Below are 18,503 nucleotides of genomic sequence, written 5' to 3' on the forward strand. Positions count from 1 at the left end.
TAGCTGTACGCGGGCCTCTCACTGTTGTGGCCTCTCCGGTTGCGGAGCACAGGCTCCGGACGCACAGGCTCAGCGGCCATGGCTCACGGGCCCAGCCGATCCGCGGCATGTGGGTTCTTCCCGGACCGGGGCAAGAACCCGGGATGCCCAGGACTTTTATTAATGCAACAAAAAAGAAAGTTTTAATCCATTGACAACTGTTCTTGACCTTCAAACTGATTAAAAAATAAATAGGCCACCACCAAGAGAAAGAAAATGTTTATTCTTCAAGTTTTTGAGAAAATGTGACCTTTTCTTTTGGCTAAATTCATGATTTGTGCACACACATAAACTTGTGATGTAACGATTTTAAACCTCAGATTGCTTATGATCAGCTAAAGGATCTTAGCCAGTAAAAAATGTGTTAATAATGAGGATAATGAAACTTACTAAGATTGGCTTCAAAATCCCAGTTCATTTCACTGCTTCTTAAAATATCAGATACAGTGTTTTTTGATTAGAGTCACAAGAATATTCCCAATAGTTTTAAGATAATGCAACTAGAGAGTAAACAATCTGATTTTTAACTCAAAAGCAGTTAAAAAGCAATTTGTTCTGGGTTATAAAATCAAGTATTGTTTTAGGGACAAGTGAACGAGGTAAAGGGCTATGTTAACATTATATAAGTGAAGAGGTAAGATAGTGAGGCCATTGTCCAGCTGTAATAAGAACCAAAAACAGTGGAAATACTTTAGATTTACAGAAAAACTACGTATAAAGACTGACAGCAAGGTGCCTTGCCTTAGCTCAGCCACTCAGAAATTGTGTAACCTTGGAAAACGTTTAGAACATCTCTAACTTTCAGTTTCATTATTTAAAAAGGGAAGGTAATGACTCTGTCTGATCAGATAAAATATTTTAATACAAACAACATTCCACTGTTAATTGATGTCTGTCTTAAATTTGGGGGTTAGTTTTAGGGGAAGTATTTTAATAGTAACATTTCCACTTACAAACACAGTGAAGTAAGCCATCTAGGAAATAATCACGGTTTCTTACCCAGCAGAATAATGATGCAGAGGAGAATGGCGACCAAGGCCCCTGTGCTGAGGCCGGCGGGAAGGAGCAGGGCCTCAGCGCTGCAGGACTGCATGTTGCCCTGGCTGTCACATGCGCACACTCTGATGGTGAGTGTGCCAGTGCTGCTCTGAATCGGGTAATCGTTGTCCGATATCACCACAGGCAAGAGATAGGTGCTTATTTCATGTCTACTGAAGCCATTTTTTCTGGTTAAAATTCTGGCAGTATTATCTAAAATAAATTTTAACATATTACAAATGGCTTTGGGGACAATACATTTGTCTCATCCTGATCACCGTGGTTTGACACAAAAATAAAGAGTTGTTTGTGTAAAATACAAAATTGATATCAATTTCCCTATCAAATATATACAAGGCAATTCAAATATAGATAAGATAAATAAGACAGTTTGAAGAATCTAATACCATTATTACTTATTAGATTTTTAACTAATTTTCAGATGCTTTCAAAATGGTGATTTTTTATAAGTGAATCATTTATCAAGACTATAGAGATGGTAGCATATTGTTTATCACAGTTTTCGAAAAATATAAATATTACGCATACCAAAGAAAAAATTATAGTAAATGTTTTTTATTTACAAATGTATGTGTGTGCACCTACACAAAACACACATTAATCCAATATTCATGAAGAAAAATATGATTGGGTAAATTTTAACTATAGTTGTACTTTTAAAATCAATTAAGCATTCAAAAACCTTCAAGAGTCCCGATGTATGAAGAACAGTCAGCAAGTTACTTAATATTTTTGAACTTTGACTTCCACCCATTAAAATGAATACAGTGTGTAACTCAAAGTATTGGTGGAAGACACTAATGTGGAGTGCCTAACAGACACACAGAAAGAAGTAGGGACTTAATTAAGGCTAGCATCCTCCTACCTAGTATATTGCTACTGATATTTCCTTTATCCAATAACTCACCCAGTATCCTTAAATGTGGGTTGTGCATCTATATAATGATATTGAAAAGTAAAATCAATATATACTTGGATGATAATTTCCTATTCTGTTTGTCCAATGTGCTGGGTCTTGTTTAGCCAATCCCATAAGGATGCTTAAAATGCCAATGTAGGGAAGGGAGTGAGTTAGGCAATTGCTAAATCAAACCGACAGGATAGCAAAATTTAAAAAAAAGAAAAGAAAATGACAATCTTTTTGCAGGTATAGTGGTTGAACATAAAGTAATCATTTCCTAAATTTTAGCAAGAAGTTAAATCTTAGTATATCAGTTAACTACCACATAATCTAGAACAGTAAATTAGCAAAATAGAAGATGTGCATAAGCAAATTTAAAAAATAAAATGTAATCCTGATAATGTTGCAATTCTGACTTTTCTTCCAAGAAGTATTAGGATACAATTCTTCCTTTCTCAGACCTACACTAAAACAAACATTTACATGCATACGGGTATTTTCAGAATCTTCTTGCCTTACTTTTAACTTTTCAAAAATTTCTAAATCTTAATTTTGCCTGCAATAGCTTTGATACATTGAAGAGCCAAAAGAAGTTTTACCCTAAACTAACAATTCTGTTTGAATCATTTTATTAAATATTCAGAAAGTCATCATATAATAATGCTTTTGACCTGTAAGTCAGTGAAAACTGAGGCATCTTTAACAATGTGATACCAACTGTGGTATCACAGAAGCAGGAAACGTATTTTAAGAAAGATGTAGAATTAAAGATTTTTAAGATGAACATATAGACAAATGCAAGGGTATTTTCTCAAGAAGGTCAACTTTAAGGTGATGTCTATGTCATTGGAATTTCTTTCAAAATTCACCCAATAACAGAATTTATGAAAGATTAGATCAAATATTCCGTCAGACTTTACTGGTATTCTATTTAGTGTATGTACAGGTTTGTATTCATATGGCTTCCGTCCTTGCTTTGAGTAACTTATGTAGGATCAGGAACTCTACCCAGTATAGGAAATTGCTACTATTTATCAAAAATTAATTAAGATTAGCCTTGAGTTGTTTCCCCAGTAACTGTGAAGTGCGGTGATAAGATGGTACTATTTCAAGTCTCTATTACTTTTTAAAATTGAGAGGTGGCTTGTTGAGATCCGGGGCTCAGTTTAACAAGAACATAAAACAAATTAAAATACAATTAGAAAGTGGTACAATACAATACAATATTTCAGCTCAGTACTAAGAATGTCCTGTCTAAATTCTATGTTTAGGTTACCAGATTCAGCGAATTAAAATGATGGGTCCTTTTCTGATATTCAAATATTACATCTGATATTGGGCATTTTGTATTTTATTTGTCAATTCTACGTTAATATTTCTAATCACAATTATTTTAGGTGTCCAGAGGGACAGAAAAGATAGACATTTCAGAAGCTCAGATTTAGTAAATAGATGTTACCAACCGATGCCTCCCTTCAGCTGATTTGTGCAAAGATCGTACTATATCAAATATCTCAAGTAGTAGTTGCTCAGTGTAAAACTATCCATTATCTTAAACTGCTTTCTGACATTCTGAAATCCACCTAGATATGCTATAGCAACCTGGCTCTGCCAGTGTACATACACAGTTAGGAAGATATTGTAAATATGCCAAAGTAGTTATTAGATTTATTTTAAGAATAATTACATTTATAGCAGCTCTAAAACAAGTATGCCATTTTACCAAAAACTACCTTATATAATTAGTTTTAACATAAATTTGTTGAAGACAGAAAACTCTGATTACATACTTTTGTTTAGCCTAGAATAATTACCATACATATTTTCCAAAGAATAAAGTTGTTTGACTTTTTGAAAATAGTGACCTATTTTTGTATTTTTCCTCAAAAATATGTTTCTGCTTTTTTTGAGAATGCAAGAAATATGTTTAGTATTTTTGATCACAGAGACATTATAAGATTCATATGTTGCACAGAAGAATAGTGCATCTTGCCATTGAAACTATGTTTTTGCACCCAATCCCCTCATAGGCTAATGTGGCTACTTTTATTTTTTCTTTGTCTCTTCTATGCCTTTTTGGCTTTGGTGAATCTGCTGCTGCTAAATCTCACTGTAGTTTACACAAGAGTCTCATTGAGCCATTCATTTCTCTGTGTGTCCTACTATTTTGTTATAGGAACTGATTATTCCGGCCTTTCTAATGTTTGCAAGATTCAGTCTTTGCATTAGAACCCATATAGAGTCTTCTTTCACATATTTTATAATCTTAAAATTCAAGAAAGTAACCACTGTTAAGAAATTACCATAATAGTGCATTAAAAATATAATGAAACCAAAATTTTGTAACACAGATCTATAAATGAATATATCATGTATGTGGTTATTGTTACTTCGGGGAAAATTTCTTGTTAATGTCACCTTAAATCATAATGAACACGTTCTAAAATTTACCTTCATTGTCTTGTACTGTGAAGTTTGGATTGACAGCTGCTAAACTGAAGAAAAATTTTTGTCCACCTAAAGGATCATCTTTGTCTACTGCACTTATAGTCTGTATTAGCTGCAGAAAAGAGAAAAATGTATATTTATCAAACTTCCATGGGTAGAATCTGCTTTATAATATGTAATTTTTTAATATCCAATTTTGTCTAACATGTTTTAAAGGACAATTGATTTTCTTCCTTGTGCATGTACCTTTGTTTGAGTTATTCCATCTTTTTATTATTACTTAGATTTAAACAAAGTCTCTCTCTCCCTCCCACTAGTAATTAATTTAATACTAAATCAATTAAATTTAATTATAATTAAAATAATAAATAGTAACATTGTATTCTTTACAGTTTTATTAGATATAGCATTTGAAATAAGTAAGTATTTCATGTATATTTAAACATTTATCTAGAAGATAAATGTATCTAATGTAAGAAAATTTAGAAAATTATTGTGATTAGGGCTTTCCTCTTCATTAAAAGTAAAGTGAAAACTATTCAAAGAATGTAGAGATTTTATAGACAATTACATATAACTTTATAAAGGAAAGACAAGCATTACAGTATTATCTACTTTAACAGTAACTGTTCACTTCATTTGCACTGTCAACAGAATTATATATTTTTAAATTTAACATATACATATAATACTATAGGGATTGGTTATTTTAAAAAGGTCAACTCTGATTTATTTTAGGGTAAGAGAATATAAGTAGCTATCTAGTAACAAAGTAGAAAATTTAACACCTTATACTATAAACAGATGACTGCTTTGAACATATTATACAATTAATTAATATTATACAAATATATATGTAACAGATAGCTATGTATTTTTTGCATATATATCCATTTTTGTCCTTAACTTATTTATACAATACCATCTTATGTATTTTTGCATATTTTAATTTTGCAAGAAGATTTCAGAAGTTGTTAAATATGTGTTTCAATGCCTAGTAAATGGTCAAATTTATGTTTAACTGAAAGGAATATATTTTTTACTGCATTAACTCAATTTAATATTGTCTGGATATTTGATGTAAATATTTGTTACTGATGTTTTATTAATTTAGAAAGGATTTTTAAGTTTAAAACACTATATAAAATAATTAGAAAAAATTAAGGAAATATTTTAAGTATTCCATATTAAATTATTTTTCTTTTAAAGTGTTCTATAAAAACTTAAATGTGGGGCTTCTTTGGTGGCACAGTGGTTGAGAGTCCGCCTGCCAATGCAGGGGACACGGGTTCGTGCCCCGGTCCGGGAAGATCCCACATGCCGCGGAGCGGCTGGGCCCGTGAGCCATGGTCGCTGAGCCTGTGCGTCCGGAGCCTGTGCTCCGCAATGGGAGAGGCCACAACAGTGAGAGGCCCGCGTACAGCAAAAAAAAAAAAAAATTAAAATGTGATAAAGTTGCGGTACTCCTTAATCATTTATTTCAAAATGATACAAGAAATATAATTGGACCAAACAAAGATAAATGTTTATCGTCTAGAAATAAGTAGCAAAACAATCATTTAAAACTTTAAATAATTTAAAATATATATTTAAAAATCTAACGTTATGAAATTTTAGTGGTTATTTAAGATTAAATATAAGCAAGAATTTATGGCTAATGGCTTATCCATTCAATCAAAAACCAAAAGGTGGTATATATATAAAGGAATTCAAGAGAAAAATGTTAAAATAATTTTAACTAATACCCTTTAAGATGTATCTATTCAGTTACAAATATATTTCTTGACTGACTCGTTTGAGGAGCAGTCTAAAATATTTTATTTTCAAATAGTGATTTATAGAAATAAGTTGAAGAGGAAAAAATGGCATAAAAGAAATAACATATCAAGAAAGATAGTAGACTAATAGAAATTCTTATGTTTATATATATCAATATTAATATATTAACTCACATACAGATGCATAAAAATTATAGAAATGTAAAAGTAGAGCTAATGGTCTTTTAAAATAAAAACTACAATGTCTCATAATAAATTTACATTTGCAACTGTGATTACAAATTACAATTCCAGTTCATTTTTATGGACAAAATAACACAGTTCAGAGAATGAAATGGCCACATCTTTACATATAACTATAAGAAATTATAAAGGTTTACATAAAAATTCTCAATTAAGATGTATTATTTTAATAAAAGAGAGTAGCACTGTATATGGTAGCAATACTTCAGCAATTTGCTAATGTATCTTCATTAAATGTTATAAAGAGAATAAGTAAACTCATTTAACAATGCAGACAAAATAGAATGTCATGCTGCAAATCAATATCATATCAAAACATACTTTTATGACCAGAAGACTTCTCTATGCAGATGGAGACACTTACTTCCTTTACAAGATAGATTTTTTTTCCCTTTGAGATATAACTTGGCTTCTAGCATTCAACTTCCCCATATTCAGCATTTACCTTTTAATACAGTCTTCCTTTGCATTTCCAGTCATACATTAAAAAGTCACATTTTATTTCGGTATTTGTACCATGAAGAGTTGCAATAGAAATCAGAAGATGGCAACAAGAAGGAGGCAAAACTGTTTCTCCTGTCTCTCCCTATAAGACCTCACTATTTTATTTCGACTAGAGACAAATTCATTTTGACCCACTGCCAATAAAAGAAGTTGCCACAGTTAGGAAAAAAAAAAAAAGGTGATGTCCAGTATCCATTTTGAGCATATGAAAACTAGACACAGACAAGTCATTTATATTTTATCTCCTTAGCAATTATATAATTGGTTTGCATGTTCACTGAGCTATTCTAAAATAATCTTAAATGAACTTGAAGGGTGTTTCAGGGATAAGATAATGAAGTTTGGGATGACAAATGGATTTTAAGATGTTTAGTTAGAAAACTGGTCACTGAGTTTTAACATTTTAGTTTTTTCGGTGAAAAGACTAGTAGTTTCCACTGATGCGAAAATTCCCTTTGCTCTGGTAAAAAAGCACCCTTTTTAGTTGTTAGGGAAGTAACTAAACACTGTTCTATGGAAAATATGTAATAAGATTTTGGGGGTTGATAAGGGCCTGGAGCTTAGATACTATCAATGGGTAAATATAAGCAGCCTGTCTCCCTGGAGAGACTCCCTGGGAAATCTCTTGTGAGACTGAAATGCTATTGCCCTCTCAAAGAAATTAAAAATTATTAAAATATATTTTATTGACTAAAGGAGTAAAGCCTGTGTGAGAGAAAATGGAAGAAAAGAGAAATAGCCAGTCCTCTCTTCTGCCCTTTCCCAAGGTCCCTTGACTCTGTCTGAGATGGAAAAGATGGGAGTCTAGTTGCCTAGTTCAAGCATAAGACAGGACTATTCATACTACATCACTTGTAAATTGCATCCCTTTCCCCGCGGGAAAATCTTCTACCCTTAGGCCAGGGAAAAGGCAAGAAAGGTGGAGAGGGTGGCAATTAGCTTTATTTCTGTCTCATTGAGTCCACACACCAAATGAATCAGAATTAAGTTTTATGTTGTTCTAAGTGCTGCTCTTAAAGAGCACTTAATTCAGAGGAGTACTGGGTGGACCAAACTACTCTATAAATAACTAAAGCACACTCAGAAGTTCCAGAAAGCTCCTATTTCCCCGGAAGGAGGGAAGACAGACCTAACAAATTAATTTCAAGAAAGGCTCAGTGAAGAAGGACTTTATCAAATAACTATTTTGATTTTGCCTGCTAGGATGTCATAACCTAGAATTCCATCAGTGAGTATATTACAGTTCAGTTCAAGCAACAATTTTTCAGCTTATGAGACCAAAATGACATCTAACAAATGAGTCTTATTAAAAATAACTACGATGGGAGGCTTTTGCACATGCTGCCAATTAGACAAAAATTATTAATCATGTTCTTCTTGTCAAATTTGTCAAAATAGACTACTTTTTAAAATTAAAATCAACTTTGATTTGATTATTTTCCCTCAATATACCAACTTGTTTTTAAAAGTTCAAAAAATATGAAATTACTGAGCCAGATATAGGTTAAAAGAAAAAAGGCATAAGAAAAATAAACAAACACAATCCCTTATTTTGTGTATTTTGAATACATTTGGGAATGGGTATTTATAATGACTCAAATGCTCTGAAAAGATATCTCTTGAAAATCAAATAGAATAACCATACAGCGAGCAATATACGCAGCAGTTGCAAAGTGGGTAATTCATCTCCTAGAGAAAAGGCTTCAACTCATATCATGCTGAGCCTGCCAAGCAGAGGACTATTTGGAATTGTATTTTTAGGGCACACTGTTTCATTAAGAAGTAGGTTGGAAGCCGCTTAGTCCTTTAAATATTCCAAATTAAACATTTCCATAACACTTTCAAATAAAAATATGAATCCAATTGCAGCAATTTTACCATTTCGAACAATAGACAGGCTATTGAATTCCTGTTAGAATCTTCTGAAGGAAGAATTTGAGCTATTTCACAATCTAATTTGCATAAAAATGTACCAATCACATCGATGTTTATAAAGAGCATCAAATGATGTCAAAACGCAATACAGTTTCGCGATGGCTTCTCTAAAACACATTTGATTCCCAATTATTATTTATAACATGCAGCTTCCTTCTGTGAAGATGGCATTCAAACCAATTAAGAGCATCTCTTTCAGCCATACAGGCTGGGGCTCTTCAAACAACAAAATGAGTCCACTGAGGAAAAGACTTAAAGAGTTATAAACAAATCTGGTATAGGAAGAATGTTTTAAAGGACGAAAACGAAGTCATGAAGCACTTTATGTGTTGCTAAGCTGATGAAATGCAAGTATAAGTCTTAAGAGTGAACTCTGCGGCCCTGCTTCAAAACCGTATTTGCATAAATTGGAATATTGATGGAATGCTTTGATGATCCCAAGTATTTGTCTCTGTTTTCCCCAACTTTCATTTCCCATCTTGTGAGCTGTTACCAATATTTATCTAATGGCACAGCAGGATTTATTTTTTCTTTTGTTCGTTTATTTTTGTTTTTGAAAGTTTAAGAAATTATTTCTTCTTACACTTTAACTTCTGTGGCTACAGTAAAATCTCATATTTACATTAGAACTTTACGAAGGACATATGAAATGTGTTTACACTATTATTTAAAACATTTTTAACCCTAAAAACATCAGCCTTTGGTTTTGTTTTTTGTTTGCTTTTAATCATACTACTGGGACTTTATATGAGTGATTTTATCTCTGTTCACTCACTCCTCTCAAGATTGGGAAAAGAAAATACTTAACGTCCCTGTTAAAATCTTCCTACACTTTAAAATTCTATGGGTGCTTACCTGTCCTGGTCTGGCATTTTCACATACAAAAGTGTCATAGAACACAGCAAATTGTGGGGCATTGTCATTAACATCCAAAATTCTCACAAAAACAGCCACCCGAGTCATCTCTTTGGGATTGTCTAGAAAAAGGAAAGGAAAAAATCTGTTTAGGAAGACACATTTGTACACCAGATTTAATTTATATAAGCCTCTTGTGGATATTAAGTGGTCACATACAAATAAGCATCACCTTCATTCTACTAACGTAATGAGCAAATGCGATAAAGAAAATTACTGCAGAGCCTAATTAGGTAGTCATGAATTCAGTTATTAATGGGCTCAAGAGTACTATTAATATTTTGAAAAATCTTTTTAAAGCATTATCCAGTATAATTGAGTTCATATTATATTTGTGTCCTTATTCTCCAAATACACAATATAAGAACAAATACTTATTAAATCTTTATTATATGTCATTATATTTCTTAATTTATACCATTTTTTTTGGATAAAGAGTGATTTTAAATAAATTAGTAACTTGCCCGAGGTCATCTACGTGGTAGTTGTTATATTACAACCTACCCTTCTGACTACTTCTATCACTAAAATGTATTCCAACAGCTACTCTCATCCCTCCTTTTGGAAATTTTAATATATAGCTACTAATTTTACAAATCGGATGGAAATTTACAATGAAATACAAGATTTTAAATGTTTCATTAATACAATTGTTACTGGTACCATTTCAACAATCCAGGCTCAATTATGTATGACAAAATTAGTTCATTAGTAACATGTAGTGTAATAGTCATGATTTTTTTTGGCTAAAATCAAGGGCATCAAAGTTTTCACATAAAAATATGCATTTAAAAATATGTTTTGATTTGTAAATGGAATTTTAAAATATATCTTAGCCTTGGGTAACAACCGTATATTAGTCATAATTGCATTATCTCCACCAAGAATTTTTCTAGGCACTTGCACTGATATCTGAGGTGTTTGGAGATCTTAAATTCAGGTTTATATTCGTCAGCCTTTGTGATGTCAAAATCTCAGTCTCTGGATATAGTTCAACTTCTTTGTGAACTTCGGTAAAGTCAAGCTCAAGATCAATATAAAAGGAGAAAGGAGATAATTCGCTAAAAATAAAGCAAAAAAAAAAAAAATAGCAGATAAGCTGAGGGACAGTAGCCATCTTACTAAATGGCCTCTACCAACTTTGGTTATGAATAATATGATTTACCCTTGTGAAATTTATCTGATTTTCTAATTTTATCTAAATAATTTTCAGATACAAGGGTTAAGAAATATTGTCAGGTACAAACAGGGAGTATATCACTACTCAAGAGAATTTATTTCTCCTCCCTTCTCTCCATGTAATTGTAATGTTACTAAAATAATTAAATCAGCATTTTAAAAAAATAACATGTAAGAACTGATTACTTGGCAGGGGTGTTTACAAGGCTGCGTAGTATGAAGCAAGGCAGACACTTCCGTCTGAAGTGTATTTACCTTACTTTACTCTTTTCAAGGGAAACTTTAAAGTGCATCTCCTCTTTAACACTCTTGTTTAGTCTTCCTTCAGTCTTCTTAACCCATATGTGTTCAGTTCTCAGGCTCTGATTTCATATTTGCTAACCTATCGCTGCATATTATTCACTTCTTAGTATGTCAGGTGGTTAGAGTTTAGATCCTGGAGTCAAACAGAATTGACATGATTCCCAGGTCTACCACTTATTCATTGTGTGACTTTGGCCAGTTTACACTCTGTCTCTAATGCCTCAGTTTACTCAAAATGAATCAAAATAGAACTTCTGATCTTATACAGTTATTTGAATAATTAGGTGAGCTAATGCATGGAAACTTCTTATCGAAGTATCAGTTTGTTGGTATACACACAAAACAAATACATGTTGACTATTGTTATTAAGATCCTTTATTATCATTGTCATATCTTCCTCTTTTGAAATTTATTTCTCTATTATTTATTTTTGTCTGCGTTGGGTCTTTGTTGCTGCGTGCAGGTTTTCTCTAGTTGCAGCGAGCAGGGGCTACTCTTCGTTGTGGTGTGTGGGTTTCTCATTGCGGTGGTTTGTCTTTGTTGCGTAGCACGGGCTCTAGGTGTGCAGGCTTCAGTAGTTGTGGCACGTGGGCTCAGTAGTTGTGGTTCACAGGCTCTAGAGCGCAGGCTCAGTAGTTGTGGCGCATGAGCTTAGTTGCTCCGAGGCATGTGGGATCTTCCTGGACCAGGGCTCAAACCTGTGTCCCCTGCATTGGCAGGGAGATTCTTAACCACTGCGCCAACAGGGAAGTATCACTGTCATATCTTATTTCCTTACATTACTTAAAAGCTTAAGCTATCTTTCTCCATGCAAAGCATGTACACAATAAAAATGTGTTAACTAGCTTTCCTGCAATTCATGTGGGTCTCAAGAGGTGTACATTTGGGAAAAAGTGAGGAGAGGAGAAAAAAATGAGAAAAATGTTATTCTGCTATTTTCCTACCTCCCTCACTTCTAAACAACTTGCTAAAACCCAGAGGCATAGTGTTCACCTCCAAATGAATCCTCAGCTACCCCGAGTTACTTGATGCTATGGGGAAGAGTGGGAAGGTATGATTGAGTCTTCTGTATTTTCTAGAATGTGCTCTTTAACCTACTTTTATAGTTAATGGACATAATCTAAATGTTTTCCTTCAATACAAAGTCTTGACATAAAAATAACTCTTTTGTTGGTAGCAATTCAGTTTCTAACTGTGCCACAGAAGCCAAGAAAGACAAGAGTTTCACATCTAAAAAACTGCACTGTCAGTCCCTTCCCTAACACAATATGGAGATTCTCCAGCCTCTTTACACATAACTCAAGGCTCTTCAAATCAAAAGCTAAATCCATGGGGATAAACACGTTTTGTAAAGCATCAGGCCTGGAGTCACCTATTCAAAAAACAGTGCTTACACTAATCTTTTACTGGCAGATGCGGCTGCTTAGGTAGAAATAAAAATATAAAGCCTTCCAAGGAAGCATCATACTGAATAGGAGCTGGCATATATTTACCACCTGAGACTCTTGGTCATCCAGCAAACTCTACTGTAGTGAGAATGTGTGAGCAATAAAGGATCTTAAAATGTATGTCCTAAGGTAAAACCATGCCACGTATTCACAGGCTTTTCCATACCTCCAGGAAGAAGAAAGTATAAATCGTTATCTAGAAATCCCAGGCTTTAGAAAGAGGTATCTTTTCTACCTACTTAGGGCAAGGATTTCTACTAATGAGGAAGCAGGTATAGAAAATGGAGTTCTTCAGTCATAAACTTTGCTCTACTGTTGTCAGAATATATTGCAATGCTTATAATTTAATCTTCAGATGTGGTTATAGGAACTCATTGGTTTCTACATCAAAGTGTTTTACAATCCCTGATTATGATCTTAATTTTAGATTTTATATTCTCCACATGGGATTTTAAAATACTTTTTAAAGAAGAAAAAGAGAAGTTATTCCATGGTATAGTGCATTAAATGATTACCTGGAGTAATACTTTCCATACGATGGGATACACTGATATGAATGTAGAATTAAACTGTTAGAGGCAGAGCCTGGAAACATTGGTAAGAAGTACATTTCCAGGCCATTCTGCACTACTCTGGGCTTGGTGTATGGCACACTTACCACAAACCCAGTGTTTAAAATCTAGTGAAAACAATTCCTTACATGCTGTTTCCCTCTCACCCTCATTCCATTTGATAATCGGAACAGTATGATGGGCCCCTGACTGTTTGTGGCTTGGCAGGTAGGCATTTCCAGCAGTTACTCCATAGATTGATTTTATTTATGGGCAGAAAGTAGGTTTAATTCTTAAAATGAAGAACATAATTGACTTAGCTTTTTACAGAATTGTCATTACTTCAACTAGCTTTAGAAGTTAAATTTCTCAAAGTATCTGAAATGGAAAATGCAATTCCTAGCTCATTAGGCTTGAATAAGGAGCTTGAATCGAGCAGAGAGCACAAACAATTATGCTTCTGGAGTAATCAGACTGGATCCTCTCGGGCACATCTAAACACTGTGATATGGATACAGATAGAGAAATAAAACTTTCCTGAAGAAAAACTAAAAATTTCTTCAGTTCACCCTGAGAGACACAGCTATTTATATCTCATTATGGAAAAACTGGATTGTTTGGATGGTGGGGTTAATCTATATTTCAGAGGCAGATTTAAGAAAAAATTAAATCTAGTACTTTCTCTTGAGGCATTAAGTTCATTGCTGATGGTCAGTCTAGCCCGGTTCCATCCTTCTGAGACTTTTCGTAATTAAGCCCCAATGCCCTGCTTTACAAATCTTGGAATGATTACTTCGAATAACTTGGTATATGACCTTGATATATGTTTGTGGATTCAGCTTAGTTTTTCAGATCTGAAATGTATAGGCTTATTTTTTTTTGGTTTTTTTTTTACCATGATTCAGTCCCTAATTTATGCTTCTTTTTAAAACAAAGAGTTGATCTATTCCATGCACATATCATAATACAGGAATCAGAAACCATGAACAGGTTTGTGTGTGTGGGCAGGGCTGGTTCATGGGCATGTGTAACTGAGCAGGGCCTCACACTCAGAAGGGACCCACCCACCCTTATTTAATGCTCTGCTGTTGCCATCTTTTTTTTTTTTTTAAATCTTTATTGGAGTATAATTGCTTTTCAATGGTGTGATAGTTTCTGCTTTATAACAAACAATCAGCTATACATATACATATATCCCCATATCTCCTCCCTCTTGCGTCTCCCTCCCATCCTCCCTATCCCACCCCTCTAGGTGGTCACAAAGCACCAAGCTGATCTCCCTGCGCTATGCGGCTGCTTCCCACTAGCTACCTATTTTACATTTGGTAGTATATATGAGTCCATGCCACTGTCTCAGGTCGTCCCATCTTACCCTTCCCCCTCCCCGTGTCCTCAAGTCCATTCTCTACGTCTGCATCTTTATTCCTGTCCTGCCCCTAGGTTCTTCAGAACCTTTTTTTTTTTTTTTTAGATTCCATATATATGTGTTAGCATAGGGTATTTGTTTTTCTCTTTCTGACTTACTTCTCTCTGTATGACAGACTCTAGGTCCATCCACCTCACTACAAATAGTGAAATTTTGTTTCTTTTTATGGCTGAGCAATATTCCATTGTATATATGTGCCACATCTTCTTTATCCATTCATCTGTCGATGGACACTTAGGTTGCTTCTATGTCCTGGCTATTGTAAATAGAGCTGCAATGAACATTGTGGTACATGTCTCTTTTTGAATTATGGTTTTCTCAGGGTATATGCTCAGTAGTGGGATTGCTGGGTCGTATGGTAGTTCTACTTTTAGTTTTTTAAGGAACCTCCCTACTGTTCTCCATAGTGGCTGCATCAATTTACATTCCCACCAACAGTGCAAGAGGGTTCCCTTTTCTCTACACCCTCTCCAGCATTTATTGTTTGTAGGTTTTTTGATGATGGCCATTCTGACTGCTGTGAGGTGATACCTCATTGTAGTTTTGATTTGCATTTCTCTAATGACTAGTGATGTTGAGCATCCTTTCATGTGTTTGTTGGCAATCTGTGTATCTTCTTTGGAGAAATGTCTATTTAGGTCTTCTGCCCATTTTTGGATTGGGTTGGTTGTTTTTTTGATATTGAACTGCATGAGCTGCTTATAAATTTTAGAGATTAATCCTTTGTCAGTTGCTTCATTTGCAAATAATTTTCTCCCATTCTGAGGGTTGTCTTTTCATCTTGTTTATGTTCTCCTTTGCTGTGCAAAAACTTTTAGTTTCATTAGATCCCATTTGTTTATTTTTGTTTTTTTTTCCATTTCTCTGGGAGGTTGGTCAAAAAGGATCTTGCTGTGACTTATGTCACAGAGTGTTCTGCCTATGTTTTCCTCTAAGAGTTTTATAGTGTTGCCATCTTAAATTTCTTAATCATGTTTTAACATGAGGCTTGATACTTTCATTTTATAATAGGCTATAAAAATTATGTAGCCAGTCCTGTGTATGGACAAGAACTTTTGCAATTAGAGACAGATATGATTTTGAATGCTGGCTTTGTCTGTTACTAGTTGGATGAAATTTTGTAAATTTGGTATAGAATTAAGTCATTCTAGAAACAGAATGACTAGTTTCAAATCCCAGTTTTACTACTTCTGGCATTGTGACTTTGGACAAGTTACTAAAATCCCTGGAGTCTTATTTCCTTCTCTGCTAAATAAGGTCAAGAAAAATATTAGGAGGAAAGAATTAATTTAAAATTCTTAGAATAATACCTTCACCGAGTGTTTAATGTTAGCTCTTATTACTAATACCTTTGTTTCTTCACCTGTAAAAAGGAAGTAATAATATCTATCTCTGTGTTTATTGTTAAATAATGGACTCCCAGCATTTTAGCATAGATTTTATTCATGGCGTCCAAGCAACAATTTTAATAATTTCCCTTTCTCCCAAAGAGAATATCTTTAGTTTCCAATTCTAGATCATTTTTATTAGTTAATATTAAATGTAGATTTGTGGATGCCTACAGCTATTTCTCAGTATATATAGAAACTATTGAAAAAAATTATAGGTGTAGAGAAGCCTTTTAAAACCTTAGATTGAAATTACAACTCATGTGTGCAATGAGAAGAAATTATTCTTAACACAAAATAAAACCTAAAATTATGCTAAATATGATATACATAAAACTCATCTTACTGATTTCAGCAGCGATAACAGTAAGATTGTGCCACTGAGATAGTTCACGGTCAAGTGGCTTTGATGTATAAAGGGATCCATTTCCAGAATATATGTTAAAGATCCTGTCCAGGTCAGTGTGGCGATCCAAGGAAAATCTGAACATCGAGGGCAGAGAAAAATACAAGGCAGCATTACTGATGGTTTGCAGGAGAAAATGGTGAAATGTAAAGACACATATATAGCGATATATAGTAATTTCAGGAAAGTACATAGTACTGATCCAGGATGCAGACTGTGTCATGGATTTATCACAAACACACACATACACACAAACTGACCCTCTCCCATCCTCCCAAAACCTCTTCCCAAGACCTGAATTGACCTTTGTTCTGCATTCAAATGCTGGTCTTCTGAATGTTTGTTTAATTAAATCATTGTCTATTGCATATTCAACTGACCGTGATGTATTTTTCCACAGAACTTGGAATTACAATTTTACATTACCAACGGACATTACCTAGTGATTGAGAACTCTGTTGAAGAATTATTACAAGGATCAAATGCAAAATATCATTCCCACTAGTAAAGTCTTTTAGTAAGAATACTGTAGACAGCATTAGTTCCCTCAGAGTAGTAGATCATCAATTTATGATGGTGTTCAGCAGCTTCAAAGTATGATACCCAGGTAGCTTTGGTTTCTTATCCACATGTATCATTATAAAATGTATACATTTTAACTAGAAATGTTTTAAAAATAGAAAAGTTTGGGATAGATTCAAATCTTTTCAATAGAAAAGATTCAATGTAAAAGTTTGGCAAAATGTTTGTATCAAATTAAATCTTAGTATATATATTACAAAACCAACTATTCTGCAAATTGATTAAAAGCATTGTGTCGGGTGTCATTCCAAAGCCCAACTACAGGTTTATGAATCAGGATGATGTAGTTGGGATAAGTTCCATTATTTGGGAGGTTGTCAGCCAAGGTTTAAAAGAGCTGTACCCCTCATTGGTGGTTCCTGCCACTTCACAAGCCTAGTTGTTTACAAATGTTTCATAATTCTTGAGTTAGCAAGCATAATCCCCCAAGTTATCTTTAATGTTCCCTATTTAAAAATTTAAAAAACAAATCAAAATAAATATGACAAAAGGAGGAGTAATATATAGTTATGGCATATATTTTCCTAAACCACAACTGTCATTTATTTGAAGGAATAAGATATGAAATATTATTTTTAAATAGTATTTTGTAAGTAATAACACAAAATAATTTTGAAAGTGCCATAAAACTTTTTTCTTTTAGTGTTCCAAACTTGTATAATATTTCCAAAGATCAATTGAAATTTATGATCTTTTTGCGGGGTTTTTAATAAATTGCACTAGAAGAATAACTTAACATTTTGATACAGTTAATATGATTTTATTTTTGAGGATTGCTTATTTTAGATTTTTATTTTAAATCAGTTCTAAGTAGAACAGACCAGTAATTTACAAATTTCCTTAATAAACCCCAGCCCTCTCTATTAACACAATATGGATTTAGTTTTATATTCAAACTACATGCATTAGCCATTCACAAATAAGGCAAAGCATTGTATCTTTATATCTGGAATAATTCACAAATTATATCCCAGGTTGACAAAATTATTTTACTACTGAAAGATTCAATGTAAATTTTACCTCCTCCTTGGACTGTTCCATGATTACCTGAAGTAGAAGCTATTTGTCCCCTTCCATCCTAAAGCACCTTGTACCATCATCTCTGCCATTTACCACATTGTATTAGGAATTCATTTCATCTCACATCTCAAACAGGAAATCAAACATGAAAACAGCAAGCATCATACTTAGAATCTAGTAGATACTCAATGAATCTTATTTCTTATACTGAATCTTCTCTCCTAACAGACTGAGAATTCCCTGAGAAACAAATTAGTAACTGACATGGTGACCCACAAATATTTGTTGAATGACTTCTTTGGCATTTTGGCAAATGATAAGTATCCTTATTTCTACAGAAATATGACAGGAAGTTGCATTATGTAAATCGATATAGA

At 33.6% G+C, this 18,503-nt stretch overlaps 1 protein-coding gene across 2 annotated transcripts in view; it reads right to left on the minus strand.

The window, feature by feature from the left end:
• The window catches only part of LOC112413734 (cadherin-10), a 121,757-nt gene that overhangs the window by 2,263 nt on the left and 100,991 nt on the right, over positions 1-18,503 (minus strand). For both annotated transcript variants that reach the window (XM_024765775.1, XM_024765774.1), the window contains exons 7-10: positions 16,465-16,601; positions 9,763-9,884; positions 4,451-4,559; positions 1,039-1,290 (exon numbers count right to left, since the gene is read on the minus strand). In XM_024765775.1, coding sequence (XP_024621543.1) covers positions 1,039-1,290; positions 4,451-4,559; positions 9,763-9,884; positions 16,465-16,601 — 620 coding nt within the window. The remainder of the gene's footprint in view (positions 1-1,038; positions 1,291-4,450; positions 4,560-9,762; positions 9,885-16,464; positions 16,602-18,503) is intronic.

Source organism: Neophocaena asiaeorientalis, unplaced genomic scaffold, assembly GCF_003031525.2.
Source record: "Neophocaena asiaeorientalis asiaeorientalis breed wild unplaced genomic scaffold, Neophocaena_asiaeorientalis_V1.1 scaffold175, whole genome shotgun sequence".
Classification (NCBI taxonomy): Eukaryota; Metazoa; Chordata; class Mammalia; order Artiodactyla; family Phocoenidae; genus Neophocaena; species Neophocaena asiaeorientalis.